Below are 15,988 nucleotides of genomic sequence, written 5' to 3'. Positions count from 1 at the left end.
AGTTAAACAGTGTACACTCTCCACCTGTACATCTTGAGTGTAAATGAACATACAGTGTAGTTGCAATAGATAATTGGAATACTATGGACTATTATGGAGAAGCTGTTTAGACTTTTAAAGTATGCCAAAGGTTGTGTGATATTGTAAAAAGTACTTTCCACAGTTTTATTGATTACTTGGTTTGAAACCATTGTTTTCACAAGTAGTAATGATACTATTCATTCTCTGAGTTTGGACAAACTTTATGTACTTTTAGAGTATATATTTGTTGGCTGTACATTCTTAAAACACTTTCAGACTGTATTTATTTAATTTAATTGCTTGTTCACAGTGCCCAGAGCCATGTTATGTCAGCATTCCTGATGAGGACAAGATTTTTTGTAGCAGTACCAATCTGATGAGGGAATCGTGTGATGACTATTACTTCTTCTTAATACAGCACTCTAATAACCAAAGTGTGTATTATTTGTACCTAAATGTTTTAGCACTTGAAGTTGTGTGGTCACACTCTAAAAATCTATTGTTGTACACATATGTAGCACACACATCTGCTTGTAAAGTATTTCTAATAGAGTAGTCACTTTTAAGGATTCCTCTAAAGTTACTCTAATAGAACAATCATATAATATCCATTGCATTAAAAACACTAAAGAGCAGTTGGATTGGTAACCCAGTTTCTGTTGTGATGTGTATCTTCTAGTATGAAGGGTCATTCTGTATGTTTCAGTGTTGTGTTTATCTTATTGTTGTGTCTCTGCTAGGGATTGGTTGATGAGGCATCTTGTGTCTGGCTAATGGCAAAGCATGCCAAGATAGAGAAGAAGAGGGGACAGGTAAAGATATGCACATTTTCATAACAGACGCAATAATATGTATGCATGTATACATTGTTTTTACTTTTAGATTGTTGAAGTTGACTTATTCTATTGCTCTGATATTCAGTACATTTAATGAGGTGAGATAAATGTTGTAACTGCAGTGAGCATTGATTGCGTGATGCTATAGGGGTTGTCAATATTATTATATTGCTCCAATTATTCATATCTTTAGCACACTACGTAGTTGTTTATATATTGGACAGTTTTGCCTGAAATGATTATCAATAATTTTACAGAATTCTTAGTACATAATTTCCAATGCTCAACTTTAGTAACTGTACCCAGGTTCTCTTAGCTTTTCCATGACAAGTAGTCTACTTCTCTTTAACAATGTTCCACTAGCTACAGTTTGATCATTCTTTTTATCAGTACATTTAAACCACATTAATAGGGCACCTATTGAGATGGTCTTATTAATGAAGCATGTCTCACTATGGTTTGGACCAATTGGTTGTGTTTAATGTGATGAGGTCGGTTACCTATTGCAGAACTGCTAGCCATGTAAGTGAGATTTTACTGTAACTATGTAATCTGCAGTTACCTTTGAGAGTTGTGAGAAATAATTCATCTTGTCAATGATCCAGAATTTGCTGATCAATCATCCAGTCTAGTTATTATCATAGCAATAGTGTTAGTATGTCAATTGGTAGGAAGTGACGAGGAGGTGAGTTCTGAATGAATTAGTAGTAGTGTAGAAAGATCCTGGAGGTTTGCATAGGTGATTATCTTGTCAATAACAAAACTGTATTAGTCTTAACTGAAAATGCTAAACAATTCAGTACCTATGGTACTATTGTTTATAATAGTACACATACTGATGATGGTACATGAATGGTCCATAGTTTTAAGTGATAAACTTACAGGTATTTTACTGTATTTATATATCATAATTGTCTCATTACAAACAACTGATTGGTAGAATGTCATGTAAAATAAGTCATTATGACAACCAGATGAACAGATGTTGATGTGTGCATTTTCTTTAGCAATCCTAACAATATTAGCCAAAATATAGTTAAAGGATTTTAACCCTTAAACGCGCACGCGAATTTACGAAATATTGCACTGAAATCGCAAGGGCCATTTAAGTGGCCCTCCATATTTGGCACAGAGGTGCGCGCGCTAGGATTACGTGATCGTGAAACGGTTTAGTGCAACGGATAGCCACGTTTCTGGGCTTTAATTCGAGCTCAAGAACTTTGTACTGTGATTAAAGATAAGCGAGATATGGATGAAAATACTGTTGTTGATCAACTTTTCTATAACGACTCCGACGATGACTGGAACAACTCGGACGAAGAGGACTCTTTTGTCCATGGAGAAGACTCTTTTGTCCTTGATAGGCTTACCAGGGAACAAGACGGTAAAATGGCGGACAGGTGAATCGGTCCTATCACTTCGCCTGCCATTATAGATGATTATGGCGATGTGGAAGAAAATGATCGTGAGGAAGAGTTCAGCAACGACGAAGAAGACATCGAGGAAGAAACAAACGATGATTATGAAGGTATAATGCTTTTCACGTGTTTTATAACTTGAGTCCTGCTTCTTCTAATAGCTGATGTAAGATATTGTGAAGGTCATGATGAGTCAAGCCATCCTGGACCATCTGGGCTACATAGTGGAGTGAGTGACGGTGGGATGGGTAGCCTGGAAACTGAATACTCCTGTAGTGGTTCTCCTGTGGCCTACCATGGCTCTCCTGTTAGTTCTTCCCAGCGCTCTCGTTCTTCTCCACATGCCCCATTTTCACCTAGTGATAGAGGCAGGGACTACTCACCATCTCCATCTGATCCTTTGTCTGGTAGAAATAGAGGGAGGGGTAGAGGTAGAGGAAGGGGTAGGGGAACTGTGTCTCCAATGGATCTTGTGCCTAGTCGAGGTAGGAGGAAAGGTACTGGTAGGGGTAGAGGTACCGGTAGGGGTAGGGATTTGGCTATCGAAAATGCTTATACTCTAGAGTGCTGTTTCACACCTGTGAATGATCGTAGGACCATCAAAAGCTTTAGGAGCAACTGGCTACTAAACTTTTATGTCAACATAGCTCACGCCAGCATGGAGGACGTCAATCACAGGCTCTTCCTCCTCAATCGCCTGCGAGGCTTGAGGAACGCCATTTCATAGAGAACCTTGGGACTGACGGTGACCGTGCAGTGTGTTCTGACCGGAAGACACATAGAAAATGTACTAAGTATGGCTGCGTAAATTGTGGAATGATTCATTTGTGCCTTGAAGATTGTTTTAAGATATACCACACCAAGGAAAACTATAAATAAATAAGGGGTGTATGCTATTTACTGTGTCTTAGACTTTTACAGGTTCAGCCGATGTATATAGTTTAGATGTGTTGACAGTATTATCTGTTTATTTATGTACAGAGCTGTTTGTAATTCAGGTTTTTCCACGATTGTGGTTTTTTTTCTCTGAAATCACTTGGATCGGTGGTTTCTAAATGAGGCAAACCCTTTACTGAGTAAAGATCCCAGCTCTTTAGTGTATATATTTCATGTACATTTTATGTTTGAAAAGTTTTTCAAATTCTAATGCTAATAATAATACTTTATGTTTGATGAACAGTGCATGATAAAATGGATTGCTGTTGGTATTTGATTGACCAGTCACCAGAATACGTCTTTGCAGCACGTTGAAACGCCACAGAGATTGTGTTGGAGTTCTTTGTTACATGCCTACAGGGTAAAAATAGTTATGAGAATACGACAATTTTTTTCAATTCACAACTACCTGAGAGTTGTAGCTATGTCAATGGAATTTCACCACTTTGTATCAAGGGTACCACCCTTTCTAAACACCAAGTGTTGAGGCGAATGGACAGAGGAGCTGCCTACCATGATGATTATTTCCAAATGATGCGCGTATTGCTGTGGATAAATGGAGAAGTATTATTGATAAAAACATAATAATAATATTGGATAAACCCCAGGTTATCCACCGTCTGTGTACCAAGTTACAAGCTGATACATCTAGGATTTTCACAGATACAGTCGTGTAAAGACATGCGGTTACTTCGCACAATTGTGTGAATACCACAAGTTTTTTTCTAAAATTCATAAGTACCTGAGAGTTGCAGCTATGTCAATGGAATTTCACCACCTTGTATCAAGGGTACAACTCTTTCTCGACACCAAGTATTGAGGCAAATCGCCAACGGAGCCACCTACCATGACGGTTATTTCCAAGTTATGCGCATATTACTTCGGATAAATAGAGAAGCATTAATGATAAACAATTGATAGTCACGATGGGTAAACCCCAGGGTATCCACCATCTGTGTACCAAGTTTCAAGTTGATACGTCAAGGATTTTCAGAGATACAGCCTTGTAAAGACGCGCGATTATTTTCACAAAAGTAAGCATAAACTTTCGTGCGTTTTCGGTGTAATAAATAATAGGGCCATTATAATGGCCTTTGCGCGTTTAAGGGTTAAGAGCTCTTATGGGTATTTCCAAGCTGAGTAGTTCTAGTTTTGTTAAAATAAGTTGGACATACATATGTGGTACTATGTGAGAAGAGGGATAATTGTTGTGCAGTATATGTTGAGGAAATAGTATGAAACTTGGAGAAACAATTGTTACTATTTTTTTAAAATTCTGTACAAAACTATGGTACTACTACTTATTAGTTCTAAGCTTTATACTACAGACCAGTCCATCATACATTTTGAGTGCATGGTGCAAGATATTTGGAGCTTTGAACTTTTGTCAACTTTGCCGTTTGATATCCTACTAGGTTAGGTAATCCTAAGGCTGCAGCACATGTTGTTGTAGACCTTCAGTGCTGGTCACTGTAAAGTGTTAATAATAATAATAATACTCATCATGTTTGAAGTACGTACACATGTAACTGTGTATTAACATGTGTACAGTACTTACCATATTTAGTCACTAAGCATCCATAATGCTACATAAACTTATTTATTAGTTTCTCATCCTCCTGTACTCAAATTTATAGCAGTGTGGGAGGGCAGATTTTTATTTTATTTCCACTAACTAGATAACTAGCTGAATTAGCTAGCTAAAATGACTCAAAATGCAATTTTCTTAGACTACTCTAGCAAGGTACCAACTATAAAAGGTGCTAATTGGCCTCCTTAGCCACCAGTTGTGCAAACAATTCTTGATGAGGTAAGAAAAATGGTGATGGGGATGTGGATGAGAAATGAATCTAATAATTAAGTTTATGTGGCCTAATAATCCACAGGTTATGACAGCATGTTAAATTCTGATTTGGATTTTGGAATCTTCTTCCAAAAAGTGGGAAGTATACATTACCAGCTTTAACAAGAAATTGTATACATCACCAAACATTAATAAACTAATTGGTTAGTTAAAAATATTTTTTGTTCACTCACTTGTAACTTGTTTAGATTATAATTAATGTATAATAACTGTCCAGCCAGGATGTTTCATGAAGACAAGCTATAGTACCAGTGAGTTACTTTCTTTTTCACACACCAAATTGTTGGGATATTCTGTGCATGAATTTGTAGCTAGTGAACATTTTCCTGAAAAAATGGTTATTTGATTAATTATGGATAGAATGGGATTAGGGATTTAATGGTCAGTTGGTGAGATCACAACACAGAATTTCCTTCCTTGTTCCACACAATAGTTGATACACAAGAATTGTATTATTTATCCTATACTGAGTGTTTACTAGTTTACTACACTTGTCCATTCATTTGTAACTTGTTAATGGAAAGTAGTTGGTTGCAACAATAATATAACATAACACACAAGATTGGTCTAAAGAAACCTAACAGCCTTTCAGTAAATACCTGTATGAAATAGAGAAATTTAAAATAGTATAACCTTCCTTGTAATATGCACACATGACATATGAGGCTTATTATAAGGCCATAATTCTTTGTAACCTTTACAGTACACTAATGTACATGGTGTACATGGATTGCAGTTTATAGCGCAACGAACACTAATCATTAACACAAGTACACATTTGTGCATGTGAGCAAAAACTTTATGGTGTGGTGCAGTGTACTGGTGTACATACAAAAGGCTACAGAAGGCTACTCTACTCTACAAAAGGCTACTCTAATATCTATGGTTAAATAAACCGCTTTAACCAACATATTACGCACAAAACTATCTTCTAAACTGTTTTATAGTGTGACTAACGTGTTTTTTCCCACAAATTCTCTCGACAAAGCCTCAAAGCTGCTCTTCATTTTCGTTCGCGTACGTAAGGGATACGCCCCCTTTCAACTCGAAGCGATAGGCTATTCCTGGCAGTGTACGAGGCCTGCACCATTGTTTTTCAGTTGCTAAATGCCTGAAAACCTCAAGGGGAAGGTAGTCTGAGGAAAGTCACCACACCCGTATTTCAGTCCGCCGAAAAGAAACCACCTCAGAGCAAAGTTCACCTGTGCAGAAGTTTAATACAGACTTCATTTCACTTTTACTTCTTACGTAAAAGCTGCTTTTACCGTTATTAAACGATTTTGCTCACGTGGGTGCGTACGGACAAACATAGGTAGATAGGTACATAGGTAGATAGGTAGATAGATAGGTACACACACACACTTTTACGGAAACAATTACAGTAAACCAGGCGCACGCCCACAGCCGGCCTTCGGCCGGCTGTGGGCGTGCGCCTGGTTAAAAAAACTACTGCGCCAGTAGAAAGAGCAACTTTAGTTATAAGTTATTATTACTGTAGTTTGGTCAATTCAACCTCAATGATTGTGTCAAATTAATCCATGCAAATCAGTCAAAACGACCACCTACCTGTAGAATTCACGTAGTAGATCTGACCACTTTTAATTTAGGTTATTTTGACAAGGTTTCTGATGGGTTGATCTGACCACTTCATTAAAGTTGAAACAACTGCTAAGACAAAAGTCAAAATGACAGCTTTCATTAATAGTTGTTATAACCCCAAAATTGGGTTGTTTGAATTGCAGGTAAAACAACCCATCAGTGGTGGGTCATTTCTACCCATTTGTTTTTTATCAACTTTTCTAACACTTCACAAGTCATTTTTGATTACTCCAAAGCTAATTACCCTGGACTTATTAACTTTTTGTCACACATTGATTTCTCTATTTGTGAACACTTACCAGACATTGATTCCATATGGCATTTTATTAAGAACAGTATCATTAGAGGAATGCATATATTTGTGCCGAAATTCAAATTAAAGTCCTCACAATCTCCTAAATGGTTTACATCCAACATACGGCACCAGATTAAGTGTCTTCGCACTTTAAGAAAGAAGTACAAGTCTCGTCCTACTGAACACAATCTGCTCCGTATCAAAACAGCTGAAGAAACCCTACAGGCTAGCATCCAACAAGCTAAGGCCAACTTTGAAGCAAAACTGGTGAGCAATTTTGCTTTCAGCAATGACTCTAAAATATTCCAGTATGTGAGAAACCTTACCAAATCTGCTTCCATCCCTTCCACAATATTTTATGACAATACTTCTGCCTCTCAAGACCTTGACAAAGCTAATTTATTTAACAAATACTTCTACTCAGTGTTCTCTCGAAGTACTTATTCCCTTCCTAATTTTGAAAATATGCCCCGAGCAAGTGTGTCCCTCGACTCAATTTACATCTCTGAAGAAGACGTTTACGATGTATTATTATCTCTGGATCCTCACAAGGCAACTGGTATCGATGGAATCAGTCCAGCAATTCTAAAACACTGTACATCTGTTCTAGTCAAACCTCTACACTATTTGTTTTCATATGCTATCCACTACTACTCACTACCTTCTGAATGGCAAATTCACTGTATTACTCCTATCTTTAAATCTGGTGACAAAAACAGTGCCACCAACTACAGACCTATATCTCTGCTTTGTGTTGCATCAAAAGTACTTGAACGATTAATATACAACAAAGTTATAGCCTCCATTTCCAATGTCATCTCTATGTGTCAATTCGGATTTATGAAAGGCTGTTCAACTTTACAACAACTTCTCATATTTTTAAACAGTATTCATGAACACTGTAAAATTCAAACAGATGTAATATACTTAGACTTTGCAAAAGCATTTGACAGAGTTCCCCACAATGAATTACTTTTAAAACTCTGGAAAATCGGTATCACTGGTAATCTTTGGTGGTGGTTTAGATCTTACCTCAACAACAGACAGCAATGCGTTCGCCTTAATGGTACATATTCCACTTTCTTACCAGTCCTATCAGGTGTGCCTCAAGGGAGTATTCTAGGACCACTTTTATTTCTTATCTACATCAATGACTTATTTTTATCTGTCCGTTCCTCTAATGCTCTCTCCTTTGCAGACGACACAAAATGCTATAAACAAATTCTTGAACATCTAGACTCCATACAACTTCAACAAGACCTTGATTCAATGGCAAACTGGTCTAGAGATTGGAACCAATTTTTTAATACCAGCAAGTTTATACATCTATCATTTAATACAAAATTCCCTACATCCTACTTCATAGATGACACTATAATCAAAACTAGTAGTACTCACCGTGACCTCGGTGTCATTTTATCAACTGATTTATCTTGGAAAAATCATTATAACCATATATCAGCTAAAGCCTATAGAACCCTTGGACTACTGAGACGTACCTTCAGCCACTCAGTTGACATTCCAACCAAGAAAACTTTATATTTAGCATTAGTTCGATCACAATTACTTTACTGTTCTCCTTTATGGCACCCCTACCTTATTTGCGACATCTCTGCTTTAGAAAGAATCCAACGCCGGGCAACCAAATTTATTCTTAATGACTATGTAACCGATTACAAAACACGTCTTATCAAACTTAACATACTACCACTGATGTACACCTATGATCTTTATGACATACTCTTCTTCGTAAAATCAATCCAGCATCCATCTAATCATTTCAATATCAGTAACTATGTCAACTTTTGCCGCAATCCTACCAGATCCTCCACCAGTAACAAGCTTCAACACAATTTTACATCAACCAACAAACAAAGTAACTTCTACTTTAACAGATTACCAAGAACCTACAACAGTCTACCAGTACTTGACTTAAATCAACCTTTTCCCACCATTAAATCACAGTTACTCAAGATCTTCTGGCAGCATTTTATAAACAATTTTAACTCTGACAATCCCCACAGTATGCACTTTGTTTGCCCTTGTAGTACCTGCTCCAAGTCTCCTCGCCCACCAAACTTCAGCAGTAATTAATCTTTTTTTTTCTTCTTCTTGCTCTCTCTTAAAATAAGTACTTAGCTATATAAGTAAGTTTATTATTAAATACACATGTAAGTTTTAAAATTATAGGATAGTTCAACTATATACCAAATGTAAATGTATGTAATAACCTTAGCCAGCTAACTTAATTTGATTGTAATTTTATACATTCAATTGTAATTGTAAGTTGTACGTATACTTTTTCTGGCTGTGGACACCAGTTGCCCACAGACCATTAATGCAGGCCTTGCCTGCATTAAAAAGCAGTTAAAATAAAAAAATAAAAAATAAAAATAAATTTTCAGTGCAGGTACAGTCATGGATTTTTTCTCCTTTCTCCACTTTTTAAACTAGGCGTACGCCCACAGCCGCCTGGTTTACTGAAATTATTTTAGTAAAAGTGTGTGTGTGTACCTATCTACCTATCTACATACGGTATCTACCTATCTATGTTTGTTCGTACGCACCCACGTGAGCAAAATCGTTAAATAATGGTAAAAGCAGCTTTTACGTAAGAAGTAAAAGCGAAATGAAGTCTGTATTAAACTTCTGCACAGGTGAACTTTGCTCTGAGGTGGTTTCTTTTCGGTAGACTGAAATACGGGTGTGGCGACCTTCCTCAGACTGCCTTCCCCTTGAGGTTTTCAGGCGTTTAACAACTGAAAAACAATGGTGCAGGCCTCATACACTACCAGGAATAGCCTATCGCTTCGAGCTGAAAGGGGGCGTATCCCTTACGTACGCGAACGAAAATGAAGAGCAGCTTTGAGGCTTTGTCGAGAGAATTTGTGGGAAAAAAACACGTTAGTCACACTATAAAACAGTTTAGAAGATATTTCTGTGCGTAATATGTTGGTAAAAGCGGTCTGTTTAACAAACGCTTCTTTCGCAGTGCATAGCAACGTAATTGAACGAATTACAAAAATTTCGTGAATTACGAAATACGAGTTTAAAAATAGTAATACATAGTTGGTTGATTCATGTACTGTCTATAGTTAATTCCAGATGAGTTAGCTAGCTCCATGGCGCTTGGTTTTTAGAAGTAGCACAACATCAACTTGTTCAAACACACTTTATGTAACTACTTTAAACAGGCTGTAGGACACGCTGTAGGACCAGGTGTTCTACAGATCTTCAGCACTTGTGCTGTAAAGCCTTAATGAATAAAATAAAATAAAAATAAATAAATAAAAATAATCATTTTGCGTAGTATAAACATAATGATATGTTCTAATTCAGTAACATGATCAAAATAAGACATTAGGCCAATGAAACTTGATTACCAGTTTCTCGCTCAGATTTTAAAAATTTGATGCGGGCGAGCGGTTATTATTATTTATTCATTATTTTTCCAAAAGCACAATTACACACATCCAAACATGAAGATTTCTGCCAAAAAAACAGTGAGATCTACACTGATTATTCTTGCATTAAATAGCTAAAGTACGTTACTAATCTATAACAAGTGATTTTTCCATTAGAGTATAGCTGATTGCTCTATTAGAGTAAAAGTGACTGCTCTATTAGAGTATTTCGATCTGAAATACCAATAATGAAATTCCATGCGGGTGTATCAAAAGCATGCGGGCGATGACGCGAAACTGCTAATCAAGTTTCATTGGCCTTAATACATAGCTAGCTCAGTAGTGAATCTTGGGGTGGTCCTTGGGGCAGCTCCAGGGAAGTTTCTGAGGTTTCCAGAAACCGGTCACGATACTCTAATAGAGCAGTCAATCACTCTAATAAAGCACTCACAGTATTCAGAGCAGCAGTGTAGCAAGCTATGTACATAGCTATAAATAAGGATTTATGTACTTTATCAATGATATTAACGTATAGTTAGTGGAGGGCATGTAGTTATTCTCAGCAGGCAGCGACCTTGTTGTTGTTGGTTTTTTTATGTTTTAGGTCTTGACCAAAAATCTAGCTATATGCTCTTCATCGGAAACCAGTCACCAACCATCCTGGAGCTGTCCGATGGGTTCCACAGTCACCGTCACCTCCACTCTGAACATGTTAATAATATAGCTGTAGTCAACATAGTCATCTACATTGCTCTAATATGTATAGCAAATAATCATTTCACAGCAATGTTTTACTGTTTTGTATGCAACATCAAATGATTGCTTAATACAGTAATTAACTATATGAAACTGTTGGAACATCACTAGTACTATCATGTTATTGCTATTTATTCAGACTAGGTACTTTGGAATATGCCTACACTACACATTGTGGAGGATAATGGAGCACTACAGAGTCCAGAATAATTATATTTTCTGCATATTTAGGGTGAAGATTGTAACTCCATACGCATGACTCTAGTGATATAGATCACTATCAGTACTACATTTAATGTATTCTGTTACCAAGTATAATCCTGTTCTTCAATTTGTTATTATTGTGTACAAAGACTATACTGCATAAAAATTAAAGGTTGTGTATATACTTATATTCACAAAAGATACAACGAAACTATATTATGTTACAAAGCCATGTTACAAAACTAGATGACATTGTGGTTGCTTCATTGAAACTTCCTTAAAATTAATGTTTATAAAGCTATTATTGTATAATATTCAGTGCTCTCAGGGACAGTAGCTGGTGTACAATCTCAAGACATTATTAGCAAGTTAGAACTAGGTGATCATAGATTTTATAATGCTAAATTGAAGCATGTATAAGCTACAGTACATACAGCATTATACAATTTGTTCCATCTTGTATACTTTATTTTTATATCATCAACATAACTGTAAAATATTCAGCTGAAAGTACACCAGAGTTGCAAACTGGGTTAAAGTGGTAAAGACAAGCTTTTCAAGGAGAGTCACGAAATTACACTGCATAAGCAAGTTAAGAAAAGCCAAGGAGAACATGACTTTTATACTCTTGGCAAGTGTGATGCAGTAGACTAGAGAGTCGAGGGTATGGAAGCTTTGTACATGAAATTACACAATGGAACTTGATTAAATACAGAAGACATGGACTTGGATGCCATTATTTGGGTCAGGGGACATGCCTCCTTCAGATCATTATACAGAAGGTTTGAGATAATAGACCATTCTCACTGTATTGTTACAAATAAATTATTTTAGCTAGAGCGTTTTAAATGAAATACACACAATGTGTCTGATAGTGGTTGACTGTTATATTAAAACATTTGGAACAAGCATTGATCAAAAGTGATAGTCTTCCTGAAATTACATAGTCCAATACTTCAATGAAGCTTCATGTCTTATAACACTTCACTAATTATTAAGTGTATTTATCTCTGTGTTACGTGTAATACAGGTTGTGTACAGTATGAATATAATAGAGCCCCCAAGCTGTCAGTTGCATGACATCTAAGGGTAAGAAATGTATAGAGTAATTGCCATGATAATAATGGAAGTGTTATGATACTTTGATCACCAGGTAGTGTTCATGCATATCATGACTTCTCCACATTTTGTTTAATGGAGTACAATTAGAAACACAATACCATAGCACAAGTAGTTTTGAAACATTCTCTAATGTTATTACAATGATCAGTATACCTGACTACTTTATTACAATAGTTCAGTTAATATAACTTGTATTAAAGTTTTCACTAGTTTCTTAATGAAACAGTGCAAACAGTAGACTTTCTTACTTCATACTCGTACCTAATATTTATAAAATTGTACTGGCATTATCATCGCCTCCCCTCCTGCAATAGCTATTTGCTCAAAATAATTTATAACTTTAATTTTCTATGCAACACAAAATTAATTTACATCCATGATACACAATATATTTTTAAATTAGTAAATCATGTCCATATCAGATTCCATAATCCATACATGCAGTATTCAATTTTCAACTCGGACATGGTGGTATTTCAGTAATGGTAACTCCACGATCTTCATTTGTTAACAGTGGAAGAAGGTGGTGGTTTAGGGAGGTGAGTATGCAGTACAAACTGTCTGGATTATGGAACACTTGGTCCATGTGTCTATATATTTGTAAGTATTCATTGAAAGTGAAAGTTGGACAGTACTCTCCTGTTAGATCCAGCTGTGTAACAAACACAAAATATCATATAAACACTGCACATGTTAATGTAGAGGGTTTGGTTTCAACTCACATGAATATGATTAAGATTAGCTGTTGCCACTTGTAAGTGATAAAGGATGTCTCGTGTTTGAGGATCATTTGTCATGAACACTAGTTTGAATAGGAAAGCATTAATGTGTGTAATATTAGTACACTGAGGTGCATCGAGCTGTTGGTAACGTGTTAGAAGTCCAGCTTGAAGTGTAGATAATAGTCCCCTAGCACATTGCTCATAAGGCATAGACTGTAACAGAACAATATACATAAATATGTATTTAACATAGTGTTTGTGTTGAACTTACAGCAAGTTTATCTCTGACAATGTTAATTGTTGTCATTATCCGACAACTATATGCAATGAATAAAGCATTTCTGTCATCTTGATTTCGTTTAACATGTGAAAGAGGAGCTTGATGTTGTTGTAGTTGTAGAGTAGGAGCAGCTGAAGAGGAAGAGTGCAGAGTACTAATGATGAAGAAACATCCAATAGCCAGTGAGAAGATCTTCATTGTAAATTATCTTCTAAGTTTATCACTGATAAGTAATGATTAGTTGAAGTGAAGTGAGTACAAACTCTAACGGTTTTTATACTATTACTAACTACCTAAATGATCATTGATGTGAAGAATTTCAGAGAATATCACACTTTGATGATGTACATTTTCATGGTTAAATGTGCTGTTATGGTATGGAGAAAATACTTGGAAAGGAAATATGTTGCTATGTCCAATGATCAATGTTGATATACTGTATACACTGTTACACAGTTATGCACATTTTTTTGTAATAAAGGGATTAAATTCAATCACTGTACAGTGCGTACAATATACATGCTATTTATTTGGGGCGTATTAATACATAGTTATGTGTATGTATTGAAGCATTTCTTTTTAACTTCACTAATACTAATTTTATGATGAACATTATTTTGACAGTCATTGGAATTAGTGAGAACAAAGCTAGAAAAATTAGTAATCAAAATATGTTTACTTAATTTTGAACTTTTACCTTTCAGAAAATTGTATGCTATCATGATAAATGTGTGTAGTCTTGCTTTTTAAAACATTCACCCTAAACTATAGCTGTGTGCCACTTTGATGAAAGTTTACAAAGTTAGTAACTGTTATCAGTGCTAAGTATAAGTTACAGCTGAATTGTAAATCTCCATTTTGGATGAGATCCATAATATTTGGTCCTTAGAACTTTCATTAGCTGCTTTCCTTTTTAATTTTCCTTAAACATTCCTTGAATGGGGGGCTTCCTTTAATAGTTTATAAATAGGGAAGATATAATTTTCTACATCAATCATGATTTATTTATTCACTTTTATCTAAGCTACCATTAAGGATACTGTGTAGGGAAGGGAAATGATATCCTAAATGATTTCCACAGTAGCACATATCACCAAACATTGAGTTGTCAGTTACAGATGCTTGAGGAAATACTATGAAACTTGGAGAAACAGTTGGTACATTATTCTTTGCATAATGCTGTACAAAACTACTACTACTACTACTACTAATGATTCTGAGCTTTATACTACTGCAGACTGCAGAGCAGTCCATCATAAATTTTGAGTGGTGCAAGATATTTGGGGCTTAAGGATCATATGATAATCCACCGGTTATGAAACAGCATGTCAAATTTTAGTTTGGATTTTGGAATCTTATTCTTCCAAACGGCAGGAAGTATACATTACCAGCTTGAACCAGAATTAATTGTAATATTATGTGCACATCACAAAACATTAATAAACTTATACAAAATATCTTTTGTTCACTCACTTGTAACTTGTTTAGATTATAAGTAATGTATAATAACTGTCCAGCCAGGATGTTCCATGAAGACAAGCTATAGTAACAGTACCGGTGAGTTACTTTCTTTTTCACACGCACCAGATTCCACACATTAAGGTTAGTAAGCACCAACAGATGTTTTAGCTATACTTGAATTTCTTTCCTTGTTCCACAAAATAGTTGATACACAAGAATTGTTGGGATATTCTGTGCATGAATTTGTAGCTCATGATCATTTTGTTGAAAAATGGTTATTTTTTTGATTAATCTTGGATAGAATGAGATTAGGGATTTAATGGTCCATTGATCAGTCCACAACACAGAATTTCTTCCTTGTTCCACACAATAGTTGATACACAAGAATTGTATTATTTATCCTATACTGAGTGTTTACTAGTTTACTACACTTGTCCATTCATTTGTAACTTGTTAATGGCAAGTAGTTGGTTGCAATAATAATATAACATAGCACGCAAGATTGGTCTAAAGAAACCTAACAGCCTTTCAGTAAATACCAGTAAAAAATAGAGAAATTTAAAACAGTATAACCTTCCTTGTAATATTCCCATATGCACACGTGAGGTAGAAGATCACGAGGATATAATATCACAGAATTCCTCATTAGAATAAACATTGTATGATTTATACAAAATAGTTAGCTAGTAGCAGTGGATGTGGGTAGCAATCTTAACTATATAATTTTCTGCTATGACTAGGCAAAGTATACAGGATATTAAGAAGTGTTGTTTGCTGATGTGTACAATTTCTGTCCTACTATGTGACATAAAGAATTTCCACAGAGCTTAATCAAGCTCAATGTTGGCTGACTAACGTATTTTTACAAATATTAAAGTCCAGAAAACAGCATCAGCCAAGGAAGGCTGGTTTTCAGCTGTGCCCTGAGACCACAATAAAATACAAGATACAGTACACCTATACACACACACAAGTAAAAGTAGCTACATCACACACAATACAATTTTTAAAACTCATTGACAGTTTTAGCACCATACAGTGCTTTAGGTAAACTGTTCCAAGTGGCTGTG

General features: G+C 35.7%; 1 protein-coding gene and 1 long non-coding RNA gene across 2 annotated transcripts; one reads left to right on the top strand and one right to left on the bottom strand.

The window, feature by feature from the left end:
- Window positions 1-2,041: 2,041 nt before the first annotated feature.
- Window positions 2,042-3,452, top strand: LOC136253214 (zinc finger CCCH domain-containing protein 4-like). The gene is made up of 3 exons (XM_066045841.1): window positions 2,042-2,241; window positions 2,293-2,385; window positions 2,437-3,452. Exons 1-3 carry the CDS (start codon window positions 2,106-2,108, stop codon window positions 3,000-3,002), a joined length of 795 nt encoding a protein of 264 aa, XP_065901913.1. The 5' UTR covers window positions 2,042-2,105; the 3' UTR covers window positions 3,003-3,452.
- On the bottom strand, window positions 3,308-3,936 carry LOC136253215 (uncharacterized). The gene is made up of 2 exons (XR_010700007.1): window positions 3,621-3,936; window positions 3,308-3,565 (listed from the first exon to the last, which is right to left on the bottom strand). It is a non-coding gene; the product is annotated as an uncharacterized lncRNA (long non-coding RNA).
- Window positions 3,937-15,988: the final 12,052 nt, after the last annotated feature.

Source organism: Dysidea avara, chromosome 4, assembly GCF_963678975.1.
Source record: "Dysidea avara chromosome 4, odDysAvar1.4, whole genome shotgun sequence".
Taxonomy (NCBI): Eukaryota; Metazoa; Porifera; class Demospongiae; order Dictyoceratida; family Dysideidae; genus Dysidea; species Dysidea avara.
Note: the sequence above shows the minus strand (reverse complement) of the source record. Positions and strands in the feature narration are given on the sequence as shown.